Below are 25,550 nucleotides of genomic sequence, written 5' to 3'. Positions count from 1 at the left end.
CAGGGTGGGGCGGGAGGAGGACAGGGTGGGGGTGGTGGGAGGGATGCTGGGACCATTGATGGTGGAAAATGGGCACTGGTGGAAGGATGGACACTCGACCATCGTTTGACTTAAACACAAGCACGAAAGTTCCTAAGTCTACAACAATACCTCATGGTGATTCACTAATAATTTTTTTTAATTTACGCACACACATACACACACACAATAAAAGAAACAAAAAAATTTCAGCTGTCATTTTCTATATTAGAAAAATGTGATTGGAGAGATGTGCCACAGCTTCGGGAGCAAAGCTACCGTTTGCCTCGTTGGAGCTCCGGACGACCTTCCCCCAGACCTTCCCACAGAAGACCGTTTCAGCCCCTGCTCCCCCGCAACGAGGTGCGACCAAAAAATTGTGATAAAAAATGTGGAAATGTCCGAGGAGATGCAACAGTACTCAGTGAAGTGCGCGACTCAGGCGCTGGAGAAATACAAGACCATGATGGGCATCTCGGCCCACATTAAAAAGGAGTTTGACAAGAAGTACAATCCCACCTGGTACTGCATCGTGGGGAAGAACTTCAGTAGTTGTGTGACACCTGAAACCGAACACTACATCAGCTTTAACCTGGGTGACATGGTCATTCTGCTGTTCAAGTCTGCTTAGAGCATGAACTGTGCCGCACCCAGTGATCCATCCAAAACAAGGACTGTAGCCTAAATACCAAATAACCAGACATGAAATCTTCAGCCTTGCCTAAGAGAACACCTCAATCTCTGAATCTTTACTTCATCGTGTTGTTTTGATCAGGGTCTATTCTCTGTTGTGGTTATAAAACAATTAGCAATGCAGCTTACATTTGTAATTATTTTCTATTCCATACCTCTCTGCCCATGTTTTTTCTCCTTAAAGTTTATTCCTTTCAAAAAATAAATCTGTTGGAGAAGTGGGGGGGGGAAATGTGATTGGAATTTTAATAGAGATTGCATAGAATCTTTCAATTACTTTGAGCAAGATGTCCATGTTAATTTTTGTTAATGTTAATTTTTCCTAGAGATATATGGAAATGCCTTTGCATTTTTTGTGTGTTTATCTTCTCTTATTTCTTATATCAATATACTAATAGACCTTTGGCAGGTCTTTAAAATCCTTTGTTATGTTTGCTCCTTGTTTTTATCTTTTTGAAATATTTGAGTTTGGGCCCACAGCTGGTGATGCTCGGTATTTACTCCTGGTTCTGCATTCAGAATTTCTCCTGGTATTTCTCAGGGGACCTTATGGGATGCCAGAGACCAAAATCAGGTCAACCATGCATAAGGCAAGCACCTACTAGCTATAATTCCTCCAACTCCTAAAGAATTATTTCTTTTTCTTTTACTTTTTATTGAATCATCATGAGATACAGTTAAAAAGTTTCAGGTTTGAGTTTCAGTCACAGAATGATTGAACACACATCCCTACACCAGTGCACATTTTGACCACCAAAGTCCCCAGTATTTCTCATCCTCACCCCAAACCCACCCCCAACTGCCTCTATAGCAGACAATTTCTCCCATACTCTCTCTCTACTTTTGGGCATTATGGTTTGCAATATAGATACTGAGAAGGTGTCACGTTTGGTCCTTTATCTACTTTTAGTACACATCTCCCATCCCAAATCATCTCTCTAATCATCGACTTAGTGATCCCTTCTCTCTTCAAAAAGTTGTTTTCTCCTTCAGCTCATGAAGCAGCCTTAAAGAATTCATTTAAAACCTCTCTCAAAACTGACTTCAAGGCTACAAATTCCCTAAGCTCTTAACTGTCCACAAAGCTCTGTATGGTTCCTTCTAATCTTAATGATAATCTAGCTAGATAAGAGTACTTCTGGGGAAGTTTTCATTTCATTGAGTTTTTGTACTGTACTCCTCCATGTTCTTCTGTCTCTTAGTCACATTTGAAAACTCCGTTGTACATCTTATAGGCTTCCCTATGTGTGAGTTCCAGAGAAAGGGAGCACGCATGTGGGAAACTTGAGTCTTCCGTCGCCAAGAGCCGTTGCCCTGGTCGGCCACTGCTACAGATTATGAGGGAACAGGGGAATGGAGAAACTGGGACCTGGGCCCCAAGCTGGTTGGTAGTTGGTTTATTTCTCTCTCCCCCCAGCGTGGTCCAATTGCTCCCTTATTGCACAATAGTCGTTTTGGTCATAGTCCGAGTCATCATAGTTCCCTTATCTTAGTCTCATCGTAGACCTCAAAGTCCTCTACTTCATTATATCTTCTTCCTCATCTCATCGTAGTCTCATAGTCCTTTACTTTCAGTCATCATTGTCAACTTGTCCCAACTTTCTATTCCCCTTCTTCCCCTTACAGCCTAGTTATATAGAAATCATGAAAGGTGGGGATACACAAAGGTGGGGTTGCACATTGTCATAAGAAGAAAAAGAGGTAAAGCCACTCCTACAGGGGGAGTTCTAGATTAACTCAAGGACAAAATCTCATCTGAGGGTTCAGCACTCTAGATTATTAGAAGATCCGCTCAAGGGTGGGATTCCATCTAGGGTGTACTTCTTTATCCTTTCCCCAGCTAGTGAATCCATTTAAACAATCATATTAATGTTACTTCTTATAATATTTCTCAATGCATATAATGCTAAATTTAATTTTGTTAAACAAACAATACTGTGGTATAGGACCTCTTGAATGTTGTTTTGTGCTAAGGATTGAACAGATGGCTGGTGTTCTCTTTAGCATGCAGGGATTATTGCGACCCCTGAAAGGTATGAGCGGGAGCCATGCTAGACGAAGTGGTCCTTCTCTCTGGCAAGGTTCCTTGAATGAACCTTTGTAGCACTCTTACATTTGACTCCTTCTGACAGGCCTCACTTGATCATACTGCAGAAAGGCAGATGGTTTATATTTTCTTAGAAGCGATCACACAACTTAAATTCATGTTAGCATTATATTTTTAGAATTAAAATACCAAAATTGAGCCCATCTTCATTTTGACATTACTGTTATTTCAAATTAGGTATTCCTTTGATGTGTTTGCATGCAATGGTATCTACTTTTAGTCCTTTTATTTTTCTCTATCTCCTACATTTTGGGGGCTTTGCTTACAATACCTCAGTATGTAGTAACCCGAAATTTTGTTTGCCCTTCTGCCAATTCCTACATCATTGTTGACTGCCTCTATTTCATGAATCTCTGCTATAAGTCTGTTTCCTCCCCTATTTGAACTGTCTTTAGGAAGAGTCCGGGGAAATTTTCCCTTATTACCTTTCTTGTCTGAAATCAATGCAGATGTGCTGCCAACCAGCTGTGGACTGGGAACTTGACCAACCTTAGTGGAGAGAATACAATCTACTGTAAGGAGGTAGATGAACTAATCAATTACTTAAGATCTGGGACTCAGGACAATTAGAGAATGAAACCCAAAGTAGAAAGGGGGGTGAGGAGCATTGCAAGAAATTCTTGTTCTTTATTAGCATCATGAGAAGGTTGAGTTTCTTGTCCCAACACTTGGCTGTCTTCACTGGGGTCCCTTGGAGCAGGGTGGGTTGAGTTTCCTTCCCAGCATCCGAGCAGAGCCCCAGCAGTCAAACACCTCTGGAATCCAGCCACAGCCATGCTCAAGGCCCCTCTCCACACGTTCAGATGAGCCTCATGCATGAAGGAACCGGCAGAGAGACCCAGGTGTGCGGGACCCAGGGCTGAGATATCCAAGCCTGCTCAGATTGGGACTGGGCCTCTTCCACCCAGACCCCCCATTTTCCAGTAGCTTGGCAGCCACACCCACAAACTGCCCTGGTGCTATGTAATCCCATCAACAGCCAAGATCCAGAGACTATAAAACAATGCTCCCAGAAGCGCTTGACCTTTTTTAGCCTAGTTCTCCCTCTTAGAGAACCTGGCAAGGTACCTAGAGCATCCTGCCCACACGGCAGAGCCTGGCAAGCTGTCTGTGGCATATTCTATATGCCAAATACAGTAACAATGATGGGTCTCATTTCCCTTACTCTGAAAGAGCCTCCAATGCGGCACGGTTGGGAAGAACAAGTAAAGAGAGGCTGCTAGAATCTCAGGGCTAGGACGAATGGAGACATTACTGGCGCCCGCTCAAGCAAATAGATGATCAACGGAATGACAGTGATACAGTGATAATATTTCTAGTCATTTTGTATAAACACAGTAAGAGATATATTTACCTTAAAGATTAGCTATTGCTGGAGACATCTTACTATATATTCCAGACCATAGTCCTCAGGCCAAGTTAGTCTTTCCTAACCCCAGCAGGGTCCTTATTCAGTTACTTCCTTTTGGGTCATGACTGAGTTTGTCCCATGACCATGCTCTTAACTTATTATACTTATGGTGCTTATCTTATCTCCTTTTGCTGCCAGGGTAGCTTACACCTTGCCCTGGATCCATCCAGTCCCTTCATCAGGACCCAGGTTTTGGAGTGCTAGGAATTAAGGGCAACTGAAGCTTAAGTCAAAAAAAGATGGATGCCCAGGAGTAAATATTTTAGAGTCAATTGACTCCTATGTTACAAAGCAAAGCATGAGTTGTCTTCCTGTGTCTATACAAAAAGGACATTGCTAAAAAAACATGCAAATGACATAAAGGAAAGAGAAAAGCAATATAGGATTATTAGTTCTTGATGGAATTGGGTGTGCTTCAGGGGCACTGTTGTGGGAATAGCTCACTAAACCTTAAGCTCCCTGTGGGAGGAGCAAGGATAACCCAATGTTATTCAACATCTCCCCCCCTTTCTGTTTGCAAAACACAAAACATCGACATTTCAACCCACCCCTGAACCCAGAGCAGTGTTTGTTATAAAGTGTCCTGTTATTGCTCAACATCATGCTTGACAGCACCCTGCACTGTTCAGAGGTGGTGAGAGTCATTTTGCCACGTTTTGACAAAATTATGGTTCAATGAGGTTTGAAGAGCTGTTCCTGCAACAGCAGTAGTAGTGGTTAGGGCAGTGAGGCTTACGAGAGCCTAATTAGGAGTCTAACAGATTGTCAGGGTCGGAGGAGCAGTCGTGTAAAGCAGCTAGAAGCCTATTTCCGCAGGTCCTCTAATGCTGACTCTTCTACTGATTTCCTTGTGACTTCCAGCTCAAATCCGTTTGGTGGGCTGGAGTGTGTATTGAGGGGTCTCTGGAGGTCTGAGGGCTAAATTGGGTGATGAAGTTTGGAGGGATGTGGAGTCTCTGGAGTCCCAGAGTTTCTTTTTGGGTCTATTACCTGTTAAAATATAAGCATAGACTTGGGCTGGAATGATAACAGAGCGGGTAGGGCATTTGCCTTGCATGCGGCCAACCTGGGTTCAATTCCCAGCATCCCATATGGTCCCCTGAGCACTGCCAGGGGTAACTCCTGAGTGCAGAGCTAGGAGTAACCCCTGTGCATCACTGGGTGTGACCCAAAAAGCAAAAAAAAAGCACTTAAAATAATAAGCATAGACTTTTCTTCTTATGGAAGTTTCTCTGATACATTCAACTTGGGGAATATTTATTTTTTTAAAATTCTACATGTCCACTTGTATAGTCTCCGGACATCAAGTAGATGGACAATTTGTGGTCTCGAAACCCACATGATGGTCTTGGGCCACTCACCCTGACTGCCCATCAGGCTCAAGGGCAGATACACCACCTAGGAATATTCCCCTTCTCCTTAGTCCAATAACTTAATTAACATCTTGATTAACTTCTTTTTTTGCTTTTTGGGTCCCACCCGGCGATGCTCAGGGGTTACTCCTGCCTTTGCACTCAGGAATCATTCCTGGTGGTGCTTGGGAGACCATATGGGATGCTGGGAATCGAACTCGGGTCAGCCAACTGCAAGGAAAATGCCCTACCCGCTGTGCTATCATTCCAGCCCCAACATTTTAATTCTACTTTTTAAGATTAGTTATTTTGTATGGACACAGTAAGAGATACATTGAGGCTTGTAGGGCGGCTCTCCTGGGAACATCTCGCCACAGACTCAGACTACCATGCTCAGGTCAGATTAGTCTTACCTAACCCTAGCAGGGTTCCAATCTAGTTATTACTTTTTGGATCATGACAGAATTTCTCCATGACCATGATTTTACTTATAGTTAAGCATTATGGCACTTTGGCCAGGCCCATTTTGATGCCAGGGTAGCACATAGCTCACTGCTTGCCCTGGGCCCATCAGTCCCTCATCAGCACCCAGCTTTGGGGGTGCTAGGAAGTAAGGGAAACTGAGGGTTAAGTTGATAGAACAGATGACCAGGAGGAAAATATCATTCAGAGTCAATTAATTCCCACATTACAAAAGCATAGCATTTACGGTCTTCTTGTGTCCGTACAAAAAGGACATTACTCTGAATGAACTCTTAAAAGGACTTAAGGAGAAGAGAAAAACAATATTTACAAGTCAACAGAGCACAAAGAAAGAAGTTACAAATAAACACAGAGGAATGGGAGCACTGTGATGGGAGCAACCCAGTAAACCTAAGCTTCCTGTGACAAGGCAGAAAGGACAAACCAATGTAATCTTACATCCACTGACTGTGGAGAGGTTGTGGGCGTAAAACCACAGTGTCCCCTATTAAAAAGGGAGGGCCTCAGAATCAGAGTCTTTAGGGGGAGACAGAGTGGGAATCCGAATTTCCATTTCCCGTTGTTCAAGTAAATCTCATCCCCAGAAATTCAGAGGTGTGAGTACTACGTAGGGCTGGAAAGTGGCTGTGATGCCCTCCGGGCCAATACATTTTAACTGTCTGGCATCCTGCCAGACAGAGGAAGATGGCATCATGCCTACTCCATGCAAACAGCAGAGTATTGCCTACATCGCCTAGTTACAGAAAAAATATTGGGTAGAGATGCTAAAGACATTGGTTCCCAAGTCAATCATTCCCTTAAATTTCTTTCCATGGATCTCAAGAGTTACGAGTGGGTGGTTGCCCTCCCTAAGATGGGCAACATGGGCAATCAAAGGATTAGTGCTGCTCAAACCTCCTGTCCTGGGGAAAGTGGATAGACCAGGAATAACAAAAGGAAGTAAGAGCTGAGCAATGTGCTCTCCCTTATCAAATGTCCAAACAGCACCATAAAAAAATTACTATTTCTCCAGTATAATCAGAATCAATGACCCCAGTATGAGCAGTAATTCCCTTAATAGTCAAATTCCTTCTCCTAAGAGAAGGTCTACAGTGCCCCATGGGATTGATCCCTTTACACCAGAATTTAACTTACAGGGACCCTGGGCTTGTCCAGCATCATGTATGGAAGTTCCTTTCTTGATCTCGCTGATTTCAATATTCTGTGTCTATCTTTGTATTTTATTCTTTTGTGTATAATTAGTCTTGTAGTTTTCCAAGCTGAGTCTATTATCTCTGGGAACCTTCAGGCCTTTGAATCTCAGTTCCTGTATTCCTCAACTCTTGGAAATTCTTTTTTAAAAATTTTTTATTTTATTGAATCACCGTGAGATACAGTTATGAAGCTTTCAAGTTTGAGCTTCAGCCATACAATGATCAAACACCTATCCCTCCATCAGTGCACATTTTCCACCACCAATGTCCCCAGTATCTCACGCCCCTCCCATCCCAGTCCTCACCCTGCCTCTCTCTCAGCAGGCGTTTTGCCCATACTCTCTCTACTTTGGGGCAATTTGATCACATTTTCCCACCACCATCCCAGCCTGCCTGCCAGGGTCAGACGCTAGATAATTTATTTTCTATTGCTCACTTTGAATATCATGAGAGGTCCCGTGGCCCTCAAAGTGGCTGTCACTTCAGGAATTCTAGAATTGCAAAAGGTTGGCGTCCAGAGTCATCTCTGTAGGGAGCTATTCCATTTTGGGATTCAATTGGGAGTCTCTGGACCAGAGCCATTGATGTACTGAGATGGCGCCCAGAGGCAGATTGTGGGCACGACAGCAGAAATCAGAGAGGGTGGGGAGTCGGGGAGCTGATGGCTCTGCCACTGTCATGCATCCTGAAGTCTTAGTCCTGGAACCCGCATACCTGAGCCTTGCTTCTGGACATTGTAGATGCCAGGGTTTCATCAGGAGTGAGCAGGGAGAGCACACCTACTCCATCTGAGATTCACTGGTGGAATTGGCTCAGTACCAGATCGGGAGAGATCTCAGTCGATGTGGTGACTTCCAGGGCTCACTGCTGTGTCCACTATGGGAAATTCTTATCAATGATTTCTTTAACTACTTTTTCTTCATTAAATTTGCTTTTCTATTCTTTAGGGACACTGATGATTCTTCTATTGTTCCTCTTCAACTCATCCTATACTTCACTGATATGGTTCATTTTTTTCTATTTTCAACCTAGCTATTTCCTCCTTCTCATCTTGAAGCTTCTTTATTTTGCACTGGTTGCAGTTATTCTGTTGTTCAAATCTTCTATTGAGTATATGTATTTAATTTACCATGCTCTGTATTTCTGAAATTTCTTCTGATTGCCGTAGTCTTCTCATTTCAAGTTCTTCTTCTGCTTTGTTGATTATCTTTGCCATATTTTCTTTGAGCTCATTAAACATCTTCATCTTGTGTCTCTAAAGTCACTGTCTGAGGACTTACTTAGCTCGTTGGTGTTCTTTGTGCCTTCACTGATACTTTTTTCATTCAGTGAACTTGGTGGGTGTGGAGGCTACTGGGACCCAGATAGAAGGGAAGGTTCTGCTTTCCTTTCCATAGTAAGTCCAAGGATATAAGCAAGAGACTGGTCTGACCTGGAATGGTGGAAATGCCAGTAGAAGTTCAGGGGTGGTCTCCAGTAATTTTTCTGTTTTTGTTTAGTTGATCACTATTGTAGAAGTAGAAGTTCAGGGGTGGACTCCAGTAATTTTTCTATTCTTGTTTAATTGAGCACTATTGTCATAAAGGTATGTGGGCCCTTGTCAATTGTTTTCTTTATTTCTACTGAAAAATCTGTCGTATGACTTTTATCTTTTGGTTGCTGTGATATAGTATGTTTCTTTACTTTTATATATTTAACAGACCTCGGAATCCAAAATCAGACCAAGTCATAATATCTGATGCTAACAGTGTACTCTATTGAATTGATTTTGCTAAGGTATCGTTGAGGATTTTTGCTGGAGCTAAAGCACAGCGGGTAGGGGGCTTGCTTTGCATGCGGTTGATCCGTGTTCGATTATTCTGCCACTCTCAGAGAGCCCAACAAGCTACTGAGAGTATCTAGGCCACACGGCGCAGCCTGGCAAGCTACCCGTGGTGTATTCGATATGCCAAAAACAGTAACAAGTCTCACAATGGAGACATTACTAGTGCCCGCTCAAGCAAGTCAGTGAGCAACGGGATAACAGTGACAGTGATTGTTGAGGATTTTTAGATGTATGTATAATAATATTGTTCTATTATATTATTTTTAAGTTTCATTCTTCTCTCCTTTCGGTATTAAGTAACGTTGCACTCAGAAATTGCGCATGAAAGCTCATTATTTCCTTGCCTGTATTGGTAGAATTTTAGAGGGTACAAGATATCATTGAATCTTTTCTGTATCTCACTGGTGAAATTTCTGGTCATGGAATTTTCCTTGGAATAACATTTTTATTTCCCTTTCTGATCTGCACCTAAAATGTTCAGGGTTTGCTCCTGGCTCTGTCCTTAGGCATCACGCCTGACTGTGCTCATGCACTGTATTCAGACCCAGGATCAAACCAGGTTCAGTTGCTTACAAAGGAAATGGCCTCACTTCTGGCCTTCCAAACATATTTGAAATTCCATCTCCTTTTAAAAAAGAAAGCCTCTAGTATCACCTCTTGAAAGCTGCCTTCTGTAAGTCACCAAACAGAAAGCATCCCCATCCTAATTACATTCAAGTTAGTACTATCTACTGGATCATTCCAGAACATTCAGGGTAGAGGATCACCCTCACTGGAAAATAGTAAGAGGACTGGAGCCATAATACAGCCCATAGGGCACTTGCCTTGCACTTGGAAAACTGGGGTTTGATCCCGGGCATGCCATATAGTTCCTGATGCACTGCCAGGAGTTATTCCATAGTGAAAAACCAGAAGTAACCTCAGAGCATTCCCAGATGTGACCCCAAAAGCCAAAATAACAAACAATTGACATCTGCTTGGTATCTTTTGATGGTGTAAAAGTCCAAAAAGGGAGAAAAAATAGGAACTTCTATACTCAAGACTGATCACAAGTGCACAGATAAGAAAGCTTTCTTGGCACCATGTCCAGGCCAGGGTGTGTGCGGAAGGAAAGATAAGTGAAGGCACAAGAGTAGAATTTAGACCTTCAACCTTGATTATAGTTGAGAGCATTAATAATACCTCAATGGAGTACTGGCAACTGAATATTTTTATTAGTTTACTGAAGACAAGTATTTACATGAGAAGATCATTCTGTCTCAAAATAAAATAGAGCCACCAATTTCTAAAATTCAATCATTCCCACAAATTTATGGTGGGGACATAGTTAAATAAAGACTTAGAAGGGTGGTTAACTATTTAGAAATGAATGCCTGTGAATGAATTCCAGTGAGAGGTCTAGATGAACATACATGCAAAGGCATGTATGAAGGCTGCCTTGAACTTTGGTTGAATAACTCAGTGGGCACTGTCCTGCTGACTCATTCCTTAATCTTCTATGGAATTGAGGAACCTGTTGTCCCCTTGAACAAGTTTCTGAAGCCAATATAAAGAATTGATTTCTACAACACAGAAATTATGTTAAGCATCTTGCCAATTTTGCAGATTGCCATGGAGATAAACTGTGTAACTGAACTGATTACTCTTTCTCGCAGCATGTAAGGGCTCAACAAACACCTAACATTATTCTAATTGTCTGAAAGCCTATGATTTCTGTTGGATATTGTGAAGAGTTATACTATTGAATAAACTAACACCCAATTTTCCCCACAGGAACAGCTCCAGAAAGCAGTCACAAAATTGAAAGCCACAGAATCCAAATATAAGCAGCTGAAGCTAGACAAAACTTGGAAAATAACTTGTTGGGAGGTGAGTTTGAAGCTTCTTTTTTTCTTTTTTGCTTTTTGGGTCACACCTGGCGATGCGCAGGGATTGCTCCTGGCTCATGCACTCAGGAGTCACCCCTGGCGGTGCTCAGGGGACCATATGGGATGCTGGGAATCGAACCCGGGTCGGCTGCGTGCAGGGCAAATGCCCTACCCACTCTGCTATTGCTCCAGCCCTGAGTTTGAAGCTTTTTGTGGTGAAGCTATATGCCATCACCTTGTCTAGTAGCAGTTATTGGTTGATGAAAGCACTATGAGAGTTTATTACTCAACAAATGGTCGAGATTGTTAAAAGTAATGTAGAACACGCCACTTCCCTTTACTCCTTTAGTTATATGCATCTATTATATTTCTGTTGCAAAAACTTCAACCTTGTGATAGAAATTATTTAGGATTCCCAATATCTGAGTTGGATAAGTACAAATGTTACAGCTGACCTGGAAAGATCCTTAACAGAATTCAAATGCTCCAAGTTTCAAAGTCCCTTTCTTATGAAACCTCTTCTGCACCATTTTGCTGCCCTTTCCACAGTGCAGCACCTGACACTCATGTTCTTCAGCTTCAGAAATCAAGTGTTTGTGAACACTTAGAGATTCATTGTTAGAAAGAGAGTCATTCTGATAAGATGTTCAACTTAATGAGGCTGTTAATATGGAGGACCAGAACTACCAGAAGAACATACAAAAGACAGCTACAGAATTTGGGTCTCTAGTTCAGGAATCAATCAGCCTCCCTATGGATGGAAACATAATTTTATGAATATAGATACAGTATCTTAGTCTGGAATATTATCACACAGAGCAGTGAGCCATTTTTGCCTCTTTCATGTTGTCTTAAACATCAGTCTTTATTCTTTATGTGCAAATATCCAATATTATCTCTCAAAACAAGCCATTTGCTTTCATTTCTGGCATCTTCAGTGGTAGGTAGACCCTTACAATTAAAAAAACAACCTTTTATGAATATATGGATTGAGGCTATGCTTGACTCCTACTTAAAAGTAAGTGTTTTTAATTAAATTCAGAGGCATTGGAATATTTTCTGAAATGAGAAAGTCAAAACGGAAATTAAAATTTTAGTCCCCACCCTTCACTGTCACTGTATCCCATTGCTCATCGATTTGTTCGAGCGGGCACCAGTAACGTGTCTCATTGTGAGACTTATTGTAACTGTTTTTGGCATATCAAATACATCTTGAGTAGCTTGCCAGGCTCTGCCATGCGGGCGCGATACTCTCGGTAGCTTGCCAGGCTCTCCGAGAGGGGTGGAGGAATTGAACACAGGTCGACCGCGAGAAAGACGAATGCCCTACCGCAGTGCTATCGCTCCAGCCTGTCCCCACCCTTACCAGATAAAATCTGTGTCCTACGGTATAGAGCATTCGTTTTATTCATAATCACACATTATGGTTGTTAATTGAACCCGGGGTTGGTATTTCTAGTATTTATGATCAGAATCTGCCAACTGAATCTCTCCCTGGTGAGACTTCTGAACCTGTCGAGGTGGTCATCTTTACTCCAGTTGAAATACCTCAGTGGAAAACTTCAATAAGGTTCAAGAAGAAACTTCAGGGGTCTCTTAAACTGAAAGTTTATCTGAAACACAGGAACACATCTTTATATCAAAATTAAAACTCCCATTTATTTTTAGAAATAGTATTTTATTTACTTTGACCAACTCTATTCTGCAGTTTATTCATATTCCTTACACCAGCTTTTTGGTGAAGTGGAAGAAATATGTCCAGATTACTATGTATAATTGTGAAGCCTCTTCTTCCTTTGAATGTCTACTTCCAGGGTACAACTTTAGTGCAGGAAATTTAGAGAACTCTTCAGGCTTCATCACACTAACTGATGAACCAAGTGTGTGTGTGTCTGTGTCTGTGTCTATATGTCTGTGTGTCTGTGTGTAACCATAACATAAAAGTCGACATTCTTATCCTTTTGAGCAGACAGTTCCATGGCAGTTAAGTTTGTACATACACTTGTGCAGTCATTGCCTCTATCCACCTGCAAAGCTCATTCATCATCAAAACTGAGACTCTCTTCCTAGTCCTCAAGCTTCTTCCTCCCATTTTCTGGTATTCACTGTCTCTATGAAAAATGACTTACCTCATATAAGTAGAGTTCTATAGTACTATCCCTCTGTTTCTTATTTACTTTAGTTTGCTCACTGCCTAGCTGACTCATCCATGTTGCAGATTGCATCAAATGTTCCTTCCTTATTACTACTGAATTATATTATATTATATATTATATTATATATTATATTCCTTATTACTACTGAATATTTCAATTATTCCTGTGTGACACATATAGTATATGGATGTAACCATTAATGAATATTTGGTCTGTATTCACTTTCTGAACACTTTTCTTCCTTATAGGACAAAGTGAAGAATGAGAAAGAAAGAATCCATTCTGAATTTACAAACCTTCACACACTCCTGCACCAAGAGGAGGAATTATATACATTTAAACTGGATAAAGAAAAAGAGCAGACGCTGAGCAGACTGCAAGACAATATAGCCCATCTGGACAACAATTTGCAGGAACTCAAGAATGGCATCCTAGAACTGGACAAGAAGTATTAGGGCTCAGCACAAAATTTTCTGCAGATGAGTCTGAGCCTTTGGAGGAAACAGAGGAGATGTCTTATTCCCATCATAGTCAGAGCCAAATGGTGAGCAATATGGAGGATTAACAAGGTCTACTTCCTCAGTTCAGACTCCTCCTTTAACTCACCTTCCTCACCATGACACACTGGAGTTCTAGCTAAGATTCATGAACTGTTGGATTTCACCTCATTTTATTGTACATGTACAACAATTCTTTGACCTCTACGTGTTCTTGGGTATTTGGGATGTTTCTAGATTTTGTTCATTGTGATTAGCACCATAATGAACACAGAAAAGCAAATGTATTTAAATTTTAATATGGTTGTGCTGTTTGGAAAGATCCCCATATCTAGAAACTAGATTTTATGGAAACTCAGTTCCTAATTTTTGGAGGTCTACTCTGAAATTGTGAGTCTGTATCTAATTTTAATTTCAAAGCAAGCAAGACCTGTGTGTATTTGTGTGTGTTATAAAAGATGCCATTGTTTCTCACAACATTCCCCCATTTATCTCTTTCTTGTCTACTGTTGTCAAGTAGGGTTTCTTTGACTTTCAAAGGAGATCTGTTAGTGATTTTTTTCTCTTTTTTTTTTCACTTTTCCTTTTGGGTCACACCTGGCAATGCATATGGGTTACTCGTAAATCTGCACTCAGGAATTAATCCTGGTGGTACTCAGGGGACCAGATGGATGCTGGGAATAGAACCCAGGTCACCGCATGCAAGGCAAGCACCCTACCCACTGGGTTATTACTCCAGATCCCCCCTCCCATGCACTATTAGTGTTTTAATAAATTGGGTTTAATAGTCAGTAATTTCTTTAGGTTGGCTTTCTTTACAATTTTGTTTCATACCTTCAAGTTTGGCTGATGACTTCGTGGATTGAGTATTTTTACAGTGTTCATTTAACCTAATTTTTTTGCTGTGTCAAACCATTCTTTACTAGCCCAGATAATTTCATTTCTAGGGTGGTTTCTTTTTATATACTTTTCACCTGTATTGAGGTGTTTTCAAGATTCTCTTTGTTTTTTGTCATTTTAAAGTGTGTCTTAGAGTTCTTTTATCTAGCTTAGTTTTTTTTTTTTCCAGGAGATGAAAGTCACAAAGCAAGTAGTGATGACAAAGTGACCATAAGATTAAGAGTAGAAAAGAGATAAATAATGGAGAAAATAGCCTAGTAGGTGCCAAATGGAGTGTTGATGGGTATATTTTTTATGGACTCCAAAAAATGTTTTTTTGGTGAATGTGTCTAAGATTTCGTATATCTTTGAGACCATACCTTAAGTGTCAGACAGTCAAAATGCTTTGAATTCAATAAGTCTGTGAAGAAGTGCCTATAATTATTGTCTCATGATTCAGTTGAGAAAATGGGATTCAGGTGACTTTACTGAGTTCACACAGCTTGCAAGGTACAAGGGGCTAAGATTCAAGTCTTTGATCTGGATTGAAACTGTTCACAGCATTCCTTTAAAATGAATATATTTTCTGTTTTCTACAGTTGGAGATGAAAGTGTTAGCCTTTCCATTGATACCATGTTGCTAATTTAAAATCCTTTTAAAACATCTGTATGACTTGTTAAGTTAATGTTAAATAATAAGTGCTGACATCTGTTATATAGAGTTATTTTCCTTACAAAATGCAAAATAGAGCTTTCTTTTTCTTGTTGTCAGGCACTCCCCACCTCTACCATGTTTAATTTCTGGAAGATATTTTCCATATCTGATATAAGTGGAATAGAGGCGGGATGCATAAACCTCTCCAGATTCTTTGACTCAGTGGCACTCATGAGTTAGCAGTTTTTGCCATGGAACCACTCAGTTTAACTTTTCCCGTTCAGATAAATGCATGTCTCTCTCTGTCTCTGTCTTTCTCGCTTTATCTCATCCCCCCGCCCCCCGTGTCTGTCTCTTTTTTTTTGTATTACTCTCTGTCTCTCTCTCCTGTTGTTTTTTCATCCTTAATCAATAGTGTTCAGGAGACATTATTGCTGCAGTTCTCAGAGTCCCTTGAAGGAACATGTGGGGATTGAACCTGGCCCTCCCCCATGCAAAGCATGACTTCAGCCATTTACAATAGCTCTCCTACCTGAACAATATTTTTTGCACATTCTCATTAGGCTTTCTCATTTCCTTAATTGCTTAGGTTATTTTACTTCTTAATCTTACTCAAGTTTAAGGTAAAACCACCACAAGTGTTACAACCTTCCTGATTTTCAGGAAAACTCCCTTGGTCATTGCCCTTGGCTATAGCCAGTTATTCTTCATTATTACACATAACTGTAGACCAAGGAAAGACCATTACTGGAAAATTTGTCCTCTAATTACTATATGTTTGACTGGGCATTGCACTGTTTTTTCTCTAGAGGTAGGACACCTACATAAATGTACTCAGTGTCATCCCTTCTCTTGTAACCTTGTAGTTTCTTATTCTATGTCAGGAAAAGTCACCTGGAGCTCATAATAGGTTCAAGTATCTCTATTTTACATATGAGGAAATGAAATCAGAGTTGTGCCATTTTCAAGGGTAACATAATTATGTGATACAAAACTGGAACCAACCAGAGTTCACGCTCATCACCAATTCCCAAAACTCGACTGCCACTCACAAAATAATTCACAGTAGGTGTTTTATTTCCTCTCATCCATATTGGTGAGAGGATGTTTTGGGGGTGCTTCTCGAAAAGTTGATCCTACAATGAGGAATTGAGTGAAGGTCATTCACTTAAAATTGTCCCAGGGAAAGGCAGTGAGGGTACAAAAGAAGCAGGTAAATAAAAAGGAGAGGATAAAGCCTATATGAAATTCTAGACAATGTTTTGGGATCTCAGACTGTATCTCAGTCTGATCTCATGAGAATTCCACGAGGAAAAAGGACATTAATTAGAATCCCCCGCTCAGAGCTTGGACTTCTCAGTCCCTGTGTCAGTCAGTTAGGAGTTTCAGATACCATGAGAAGATACAAATTTTGTTTTCACACCCAGAGGGTCAAGAGAAATCTTTGGAAGGAAAATGCAGATATAATACATCAGAGATAAAGATGCCAAAACTGAAGCTGAGAGAATAAAATCCTTGAGAATAATATCCTTGAGACAGCATATATTGCTTTCCAAACGTTTATGCACTCACCCAGACCATCTGAGTCTTCAATGTCCCTTTCTCTCCAGTGCTGAATTTGAATTCAGGACCCAACACTTTTCAGACATGTACTCTACCATGACCCATACCTCTGGTCCTGCTTAGTCTTTGTCACTTGCAGATATCCCTCTCCATATCTCTCTATAGCTGTCTCATTTGTTCATGTCTGAGCCTCTACAAAGAAGCATTCTGCACTCTTATTGAAGTATGTTCAATTTCTATTCACTCACTTGCCTCTGGCCCATTTAATCTCTTAATGTTGTTGTGTGGATTACTGCCTATCTATTTATATATTTAATATTTCTCTGTTAAATAGACCAAAAATTTACATTTTTATCTTTAACCCTAGAATTCTTGACACAGAGGTTTTTATTATCTATATTTGTTGAATGGCAATTAATGTATGGGGTAAATAATAAAGCTTTGGTAGAGAAATAACTAGTTTCAAATTCTTTGAGCATCTTGGATTTGGAGATGGGAGTCAGTCCTGAGAACAGGAAATTTCTCAGCTATAATTTATTTTCTTCATTTTTCTTTTCAATGAAGAAAGGTAGTTTTTCACTGGAACTTACTAGAAAGATGTGAGAGGAAAGAAAGAGGGTAAATGTGTTCAAAGGATTGATAAGCAAGTATAGCTGTAATTTCTTCGGATGTTTCCCATTCTCACATTTCTTTTCCTCAAAGGTCTCCTTTTTATTGTTTGGGGACCACATCTGGCAGTGCTCAAAGCTTATCCTTACTCAGCACCCATGAATCACTCCTGGAGAGCTGGGTGGGGGCAAATGAGGTGTCTATCTACCCCAGGTAGTGGTATGCAAGGCAAGCGCCCTACCCATGTACTATCAATCCAGTCCCATCAAGGATTCATTTAATTGATTGTTCCTGTTTAAATTATCTCACAATTCGTACTATCCCTTTCATCATTTTTATCCTTTGTTCCTTCTCTACTTTATTGATAGGTTCTTGTATCCTATTTTCCAGGACATTGATTTGTTCCTCGGCATCTATCACTCATCTGCTAGAACCTTCCTATGAACTTCTAAGTTTATTTACTTCAATACATTTCCCACCCTGTCTAATACGTTATCTTGCTTTATTTGAGATCTTTGCTTTTGTTTCCCTTAATTCACTGACCTTAAAATTGTTACTTTGAGAAAATTATTGCCATTTTACAATTTTCATTCAGAGAAAATGAGCAAAAAAGCTCCTGATTGCTTGGGAGCTTTCTGTACTTTTGTCTGCACTCAATAACTTGCGTGGGCTCTCAATCATCATAATTTGTGTCGCCATGCTGTGAGATTTAGGGGTGAGGTTCTGTTGTGTTTTTTTTTGCTGCCTAGAATAGCAAGTCTAAGATTGACTTACCTTCACCATTTCCACAGGAATCTTGTGGGGGTGAAGTTTGTGTTGCAACCAGCCTCTGCCAAGACCGTGCTGTACTCAGAGGCAATGACTCTTGCCCTTCTCATTTCCAGGGCCTCACTCTGACACTGTTGCCTCAAGCCTTGAGTTTAGGCACTTGTGCGCATCTGAGCCAAGCTTCTTTGCTTCTTGTGTAAAACCTGCTCTGAGTCTGACTGAATCCTTGATTCAGGTGCACTGAGGGTGTATGTGGGGTTGCAAGGGGCAGGAATATGGTCTGTTGCTTTGTAATCATGGTACACAGGCAGCTGAGCTGTCTGCACACCACTCAGTCCAGAATGTTGGTAGTGCTCCAACTGCCTGGGGCCACAGTTGTACACTCCACTACAAATATTGGCCTGAGACCCTGTCATGCCCAGATCCATCTCTCCTCTTGGCTTTGTGAAAAAAATTGATGCATAAACATTTGGGGAGAATTTTCTGCCCACTCCTGTTTTGTTCCTCCTGGCCCTGGCTGGTAACTCAGCTTCACCCAATTCCATCCTTGGGCCTCATCTCTTGAGCTCGTTACCATTCTGAAGTTCCTCACACAAAAAAACATGCCCATAGTCATATACTATCTGCATTTCCATGTTCATTGCCGCTCTGTTTACAATCGCCACAATATGAAAAAAACCAGAGTGCCCGAAAACAGAGGATTGGCTAAAGAAACTCTGGTATATTTACACAATGGAATACTATGTAGCTGTCAGAAAACATGAAGTCATGAATTTGCATATATGTGGATCAACATGGAAAGTATCATGCTGAGTGAAATGAGTCAGAAAGAAAGAGACAGATATAGAAAGATCGCACTCATATGTGGAATATAAAGTAGCTGAGAGGTACAAGCTTACAATGTTGCAATTCCTGGCAGACATTTCTCTGGACTTAGTTACTAAAATACTAAAATACAGAAATCCAAAACTATGCTGCTGCTAGTGCGGCCTCCTGACCTCATATCTCTTCATTCTCAGCAATGGAAAACAAATTACCAAATGCTTTCTTTTCAGCAGATCGACTTTAGGGGGGAGAAACTCCAAATCAATAATAGTGAATTTTTTTTGTTTAAATATTGAATGCAATCAAAGTAAAGTGAAAGTGAAGTGAAATTTACCAGTTACACATGCGGGGTGGGGGGCTGGGCAGGTGGGTGGAAGGGGGGAGGTATATCGTGATTCTTGGTGGTGGAATATGTGCACTGGTGAAGGGATGGGTGTTCGAGCATTGTATAACTGAGACTTAAACCTGAAAGTTTTGTAACTTTCCACATGGTGAATCAATAAAAGAATTTAAAAAAAAAAACATGCCCATAGTCATATACTGGTTGCTGCTATGCACTTCCACTGTAGATCACATGTACAATCTTTTGGCCATGTCTGCGTTTCATTAAATTTTGCCCTAGTGTGATTCACACTTTCTCCTCCATCTTGGCTCCTCTGCTGCCTGGAGATTTGTCTAATTCCATAACAGAATTAAAGGTTATACCATAATTTATGATGATACGCCTGTTGTGCCATCATGTGGTACCTGCAATCAATACCTAACCATTTCAGTCACAGGGACTCCACATGGACTCAGACCTTTTATGATAAGCAGTATGCAATACAGACTCAATCTAAGGAAAACACATCATTGAAAGTAAGAAGTACCCTGGACATCCTTCTGATCCCTTTGTCAAAGCCATAGGTTGATGTGTTTGAAGACACCAAAGCGCCCCACAGCCTCCAGTAAGGAAGACAGCTGACTGCGTGGTTGAGAGAGAGGCAGTAATGTGCTTTGCCAAGGGACTCAGGTGGGAATCATCCTATTAGAAATCCATTAGTGTAGACAGACAGGGGCTCAGGGGTGTGCCTCAACAAGAATGAACTTACACTGTGCTTGAAACCTTGGTTCCATTCCCACCCGTGAGGTCCCTTACTTTAGTTTCCTGGAAGGAGTGAAGTTCAGATGTTCCTACACTCACTTTTGTTTTTGTTTCTCTACAGATATAAAGGACACCTTGGGCAGGTGAGTGCCCCATATCATCAGTGTGAGCAGGGGCAGGTCATGGGCATAGAGACATGGATGGAAGGAAGCACTGAAAAAAATCTCTGGTCTCTGTTTATTCTAGCACTCAGCAATAGGTATAAAAGCACCAAAGAATGTTTCTTTGGAGGTGCATACTGTGTGCGATATCTCTGAACTTTGCTTTAGTGTGAGAAAAGTTTTAAAGCATTATCAAGGTATGTTGATTTAAGAATTCCTTGTTAATATTTAAATCTCAGTGTAATTCAAGAAAGGTAGAAGATTGTTATGGAATGTGCTGCAAGTGCTTTAAGGACCTTGAACAAATAACACGTTTTGAAATCCCAAAGCTGTGTTTTCTCTTTCTATAATTCTCTTTAATCATTGTTTTCTATATTTCTCTAATTTTTTTATAAAAGCCAAAAAATACACAAAGAGAAAGACCTTAAAAAAACCGGGGAACTATTAAATCAAACTTAAGCTAAAGACCAGAGAGAAAGCTCACTGGGCTGAGAGCATGCCTTGTGTTCAGAATGTCCCAGTACTGGGGCTGGATTATAGCACAGCGGGTGGGGTGTTTGCCTTGCACGCGGCCAACCCGGGATCAAATCCCAGCATCCCATATGGTCCCCTGAGCACCGCCAGGGGTGATTTCTGAGTGCGTGAGCCAGGAGTGACCCCTGTGCATTGCTAGGTGTGACGCAAAAAAAAAAAAAAAGAATGTCCCAGTAGTGCCAACACTGAAGGGGAGACAGCCTGGGGCCTTACACGGATCAACTGGTCCAGTTGGCCTAGAGTGACCAGGTTCCCTACACCTGTTTGGATTCCCGCCCTCCCAAATTTTGCCTTAGCACTGGTGTGCATTTTCACATGTATGATTTTGTTGTTATTCAATTTTACAGATGTTCATATTATGATTGAAAAACTCTTCTCTTTATGAATATATAAAAATCTAAATTTATCTCTCAATGATTTGTCTTTAAGCTCATTGTCTTAGGGTCAAAGAAAGCAGTGTGTATAGTACAACTTGTTTAAATTTTTTAAAAATTATATGTGTTCATTTGGGTTTTAAAAAATAAATTATGAAGTGATATCTGATTGTCCTTTTGGCTTCTCCCTGGCTTTATGTTCAATGACCACTCCTGGTAGTGAACCATATGTGGTACAGATAATTGAACCTGGGACAGCCCCCTTTGAGGCAAGCATCTTACTCATTATTGTATCTCTCTGGCACTATTTAAGTTTTTTAATTTTCTTCACATTGACACCTTGGATTTTTCCCACTCGTTTAGGTAATATCAACTGAAACCCAACTCATTTGTGAGTCAGACTCATGATAAGAAGTGCTTGGAGAGAATCTAATTATAAAGACGAGAAGTAGGGTAGAGAATAAGGAATAGTCCAGCACCCAGGGCAGGAATGGGGAGACACCATCATTGGCCTGGGCCTCAAGTGGCAGGTAGAGGGCGCTGTGAGGGTGGGAGAGTGTGACAGGGGAGAGGAATGCAGAGCCTGCCAGTCACTTGGGAGGGCCATGTGGACTTCACACTGCTACTCAGTTGCTTTGTGCCCCAGGGCCTTCTCCTCTGCTTCCTGTTAGTTGAAATAAGCAGAGAGAGATAGGGAAGAGAGCCCAGGTGATGTGTCCACAATGGTTTATCTTTCCGGGAAGCAGCAAGATGGGAAACATAGGTTAAGACCAGCAGAGATTTGAAGGAACACTGAGAACACCCAGCACAGAATGTATTCCGCATGGGGATTTAAATTTCTGGGAAATCAGTCCAACTCCTGGTACTTAACTTGGTAACCCAGTAGGTGGTTGACTCTTTCTGAGTGGTTCTTACAGTGGTCAACATTCTAGGGACTGGATCAATTCTATCGTCGATCAGGCATTTGTCTTACACGCAGCTCACCCAGGTTTGATCACAGGCACCCCATATGGTCACCTGAGCACAATCAGGAGTAATCCCTGAGCATTGCCAGAAATGTCCCCCAAGAAACATGAAACAGAGCATTCTATTGACACATTTAATTTTGAAAATTGTATTATGCAGTGAGGATCACACTTAAGTTTATGATATATTTTCCTGGTTTGTTTTTTTTTCAAAGATTATCATGTAGTTTTCACAGATATTATTCGAGGTTTATTACATTTTACTTATTACTATGGAATACCAGTATCTTTTATTTAATTATATTTTACAGTGCTACAATGTGTTATTTTATAAAGTTATTCAAAATATTTTTTATTTAACATTCGAACACCAATCTTACCACCATTGCACCTTTTAACCACAATATTATGAATGTTTCCACCCCAAAACCCAAACCTTGTCCCCAAAACAGAACTGAAACAATTAATTTTGAGAATACCAATATGTAACATAAGAAATTCGAGTAAACTCTAAAATCCATAGTAGACTAGCAATTGTTTGTGACATGGGTAAAATCCATGGAACTAGCATGGTTTGCGACCTGGAAAATTCTTGGTCTTCAATCATAATCTATGATATTAGCTGCCTTTTTTCCTTTTCTGATACAGAAATTGTAGTTGTTAGAGATGAAACAGTTTTATTTCCGCCGCAATATTCCATGATTTCTCAATTAGAAAATGAGCTTTGGAAATGACAGAAGTAAATGTAAACTTACATCTATGTAAATTCTGGTTAGTTCTATTCCTACTTGTTATAAATGAGAGATAAGGATAGTAATTTTATTCTTCCTAGAAATTCTCAGATACTTCCCGTTAATCAGATATTTTAAGAAACAATATTCTTTAGTTTACTTAGTCTTCCCCAACAGTCTCTGTGACCTACATAAAGATGACTATTTTCAGCAAACGGAGAGTCAAAATGACTCTTAGATAAGAACAGATCCTCAGTTTGAATCTAGGCTGCCTTTATTTATAAAAAAAAGAAAACTGTAAGTCTCAAAACATGCCAGGAGGGACGCTGACATGGTGATGGGTTTGGAGTTAAACAATGAATGCCCAAAACTGTTATCAATAGCTTGGTAAATTGCAATGAATAAATAGAAAGGCTATTTCTCTCACCAGGTAAAGCCTGGTGAGAGAGTAACAGAACCTGTCACCTGGTCTCCCCTGTGAGTTCAGAAAGTTTGGGGGTGTGATGTGGGCATTTAGTGGCCAAGAACCACCTCCCCAGCCTCCCCAGCAGAGAGACAGAGATGGAGGACCATAGGTACATGGTCAAATTGGCCCAGTTAGTGCAGAGCTGCTAGCATACTTAGAGAACATCTGAAGGGGGTGAGCTGTAGGACTGCACGTCGGTGTTATTGATCATTTTCAGAGGTAAAGCCTTTAGGTGGAGGCAATTCCCTTTGATTAACTCGACGAGATGCTGTCTCCCTGGGAAATTTATATGGCTTTTCACTTTTGCTTTATTTATAAACATTAAGAAATTATTTACTTCTTATTAATACTTGCAGATAAACACAGTAAGAGATACAGGCTCCACAACTTAATTTTCTGGTCTCTGAGGGCGAGCACAGCTTTCACCGTAAATCCCAGACTAAGTCCTCAGGCTGGTTCAGCTTGTTCTTCCCCATGGGGGAACTGTCTCTTAAGTCATAACAGCTTGCACCAAAAACGTGCTTCTGTGCTTTCTAGACTGTCCTATTTCAATCTGGGGTAGTTCTGCCACTCCATCCAGTCCCACTTTGCTTATCCCAGTCCCACAGCAGGACCTCTTCTCGCGAGTGTTAGGAACTATGGTAACTGAAGCCTGAGTTAAGTAACTATGATGGTGCTCAGAGTAGATATATTTTAGAGTCAATCAACTCCCAAATATTAGGAGCACAGCATTAATGATCTTCTGTGTTTAAACAAGGAAAATTGGTCTATAGTAAAATATGAAAAGGGGAAATAGAAAAATATGTATTTCACTACAAATACGAACTCCAGAATTACAGAAAGTTTTGGCTTCTAAGTAACAAGACTGACTTGGGCAATTGGGGGGAGAAGTAAGGGCTAAATTTCTCTTGCTTTTTCTCAGTCTGATGGCCAAGAATCCAGACTGAGGCTCTCATCCTATGTTAATGTTCCTTGGCACATTTTTTTAAAAAAAAAAAAACAGTTACGTCTATTGATGTTTTTACCTTCCTTCACATTTAAGTGGGGGGTTTGGTCATCTCTGTCTCCACTGCCTAGGCAGTGGAACACAGAATAGAGAAACAGCAGGAGAGATAATATACTGCTGCAAAACTGTCATCAACTTCTAAGTTTACTGTTTCCAAGATCACTAAGTGTCTGCAGTTATAACCCTTAGAAACCAAGAGATAAAGGGAAAAAAGGCAAACGCGGGGCTATGGCAGAGATCTCTGCCAGATCTCACAACTGCACAGCCATTATCCTTATATAGAAATCATCAAAAGGCAGATCTACAGGGGTCTAAGCAGCTGGAAGCATGTTTGGAAATCACCGGGTTATTGCTGCATTTAAGATAAGAGTCCATGCCAGTTAAAAGTCCCAAGGTCTATCTTGATCCGGAGTCCCACTCATGGAAAAATGCCATCCATATCTCTGAAACTGCTTTTTCCAGCCATAAGGAAAGCACTCTTGGGTGAGGAAGGGTAGGCGGACCTCAGCCTTGAGCAGCAGTGAAGAGCCCTCATTCAATGAGCTCCACATAGTTCGCAGGAAACATGCCAAAGTGGCCATCTGGCCCATAGCCATTCCACCAGCCTTCATCAGTCACCTGGATGCCAGTGATGAGGTTCTCATAGTTAAAGGAGATCTCTGTCTCGTCGGCTGCCTGGTAGTCATAGAGGGCGCGAGCACAGAGTCCTTTTCCACTCTGCCCCAGGCAGTGGTCGGCATGCGCAGAACCAGCATCCTGCTGCTGCAGCATTGGGGGCTCCTCGCAGCATGCCTCCTGCTCTGGCGGTTCCTCATATGTGACCTCCTCCTCTGCCTGCACTGGACTGCATATAACTTTTTTAAAAATTGAAAAAAAATTTAAAAATTTAAATTTTTAAAAATTAAATGTATCAAAAGAATGTTTATTGTTACTGTTTTTGGCATATTCAATACGCACAGGTAGCTCGCCAGGTTCTGCTGCGCGGGCTCAATACACTTGGTAGCTTGCCGGGCTCTCCGAGAGGGGTGGAGGAATTGGAGAGATAGCACAGCAGTTGGGCATTTGCCTTTCACTTGGCTGACCCAAGTTCGATTCCTCTGCCCCTCTCAGAGAGCCTGGCAAGCTACCTGTGCATATTGGATATTGGATATGTCTCTCATAGTAAGAGGGTTAAATGAATACATATAACTTTTTTAAAAATTGAAAAAATTGTACCATACACACTACTTTCTATGACCTAAGACAATGAGCTTAAAGACAAATAATTGAGAGACAAATTAAAATATTTACATATTCAGAAAGAGAAGAATTTTCAATCATAGTATGA

General features: G+C 40.8%; 1 protein-coding gene across 1 annotated transcript; it reads left to right on the top strand.

Moving 5' to 3' along the window:
- The first annotated feature begins 388 nt into the window (after positions 1 to 388).
- On the top strand, positions 389 to 649 carry LOC101551802 (dynein light chain 1, cytoplasmic-like). Its single transcript, XM_012935852.2, has one exon. It carries the CDS (start codon positions 416 to 418, stop codon positions 647 to 649), a length of 234 nt encoding a protein of 77 aa, XP_012791306.2. The 5' UTR covers positions 389 to 415.
- The last annotated feature ends 24,901 nt before the right edge of the window (positions 650 to 25,550 follow it).

Source organism: Sorex araneus, chromosome 2 (genome assembly GCF_027595985.1).
Source record: "Sorex araneus isolate mSorAra2 chromosome 2, mSorAra2.pri, whole genome shotgun sequence".
NCBI lineage: Eukaryota > Metazoa > Chordata > Mammalia > Eulipotyphla > Soricidae > Sorex > Sorex araneus.
This window is presented reverse-complemented; position numbering and strand designations above follow the sequence as displayed.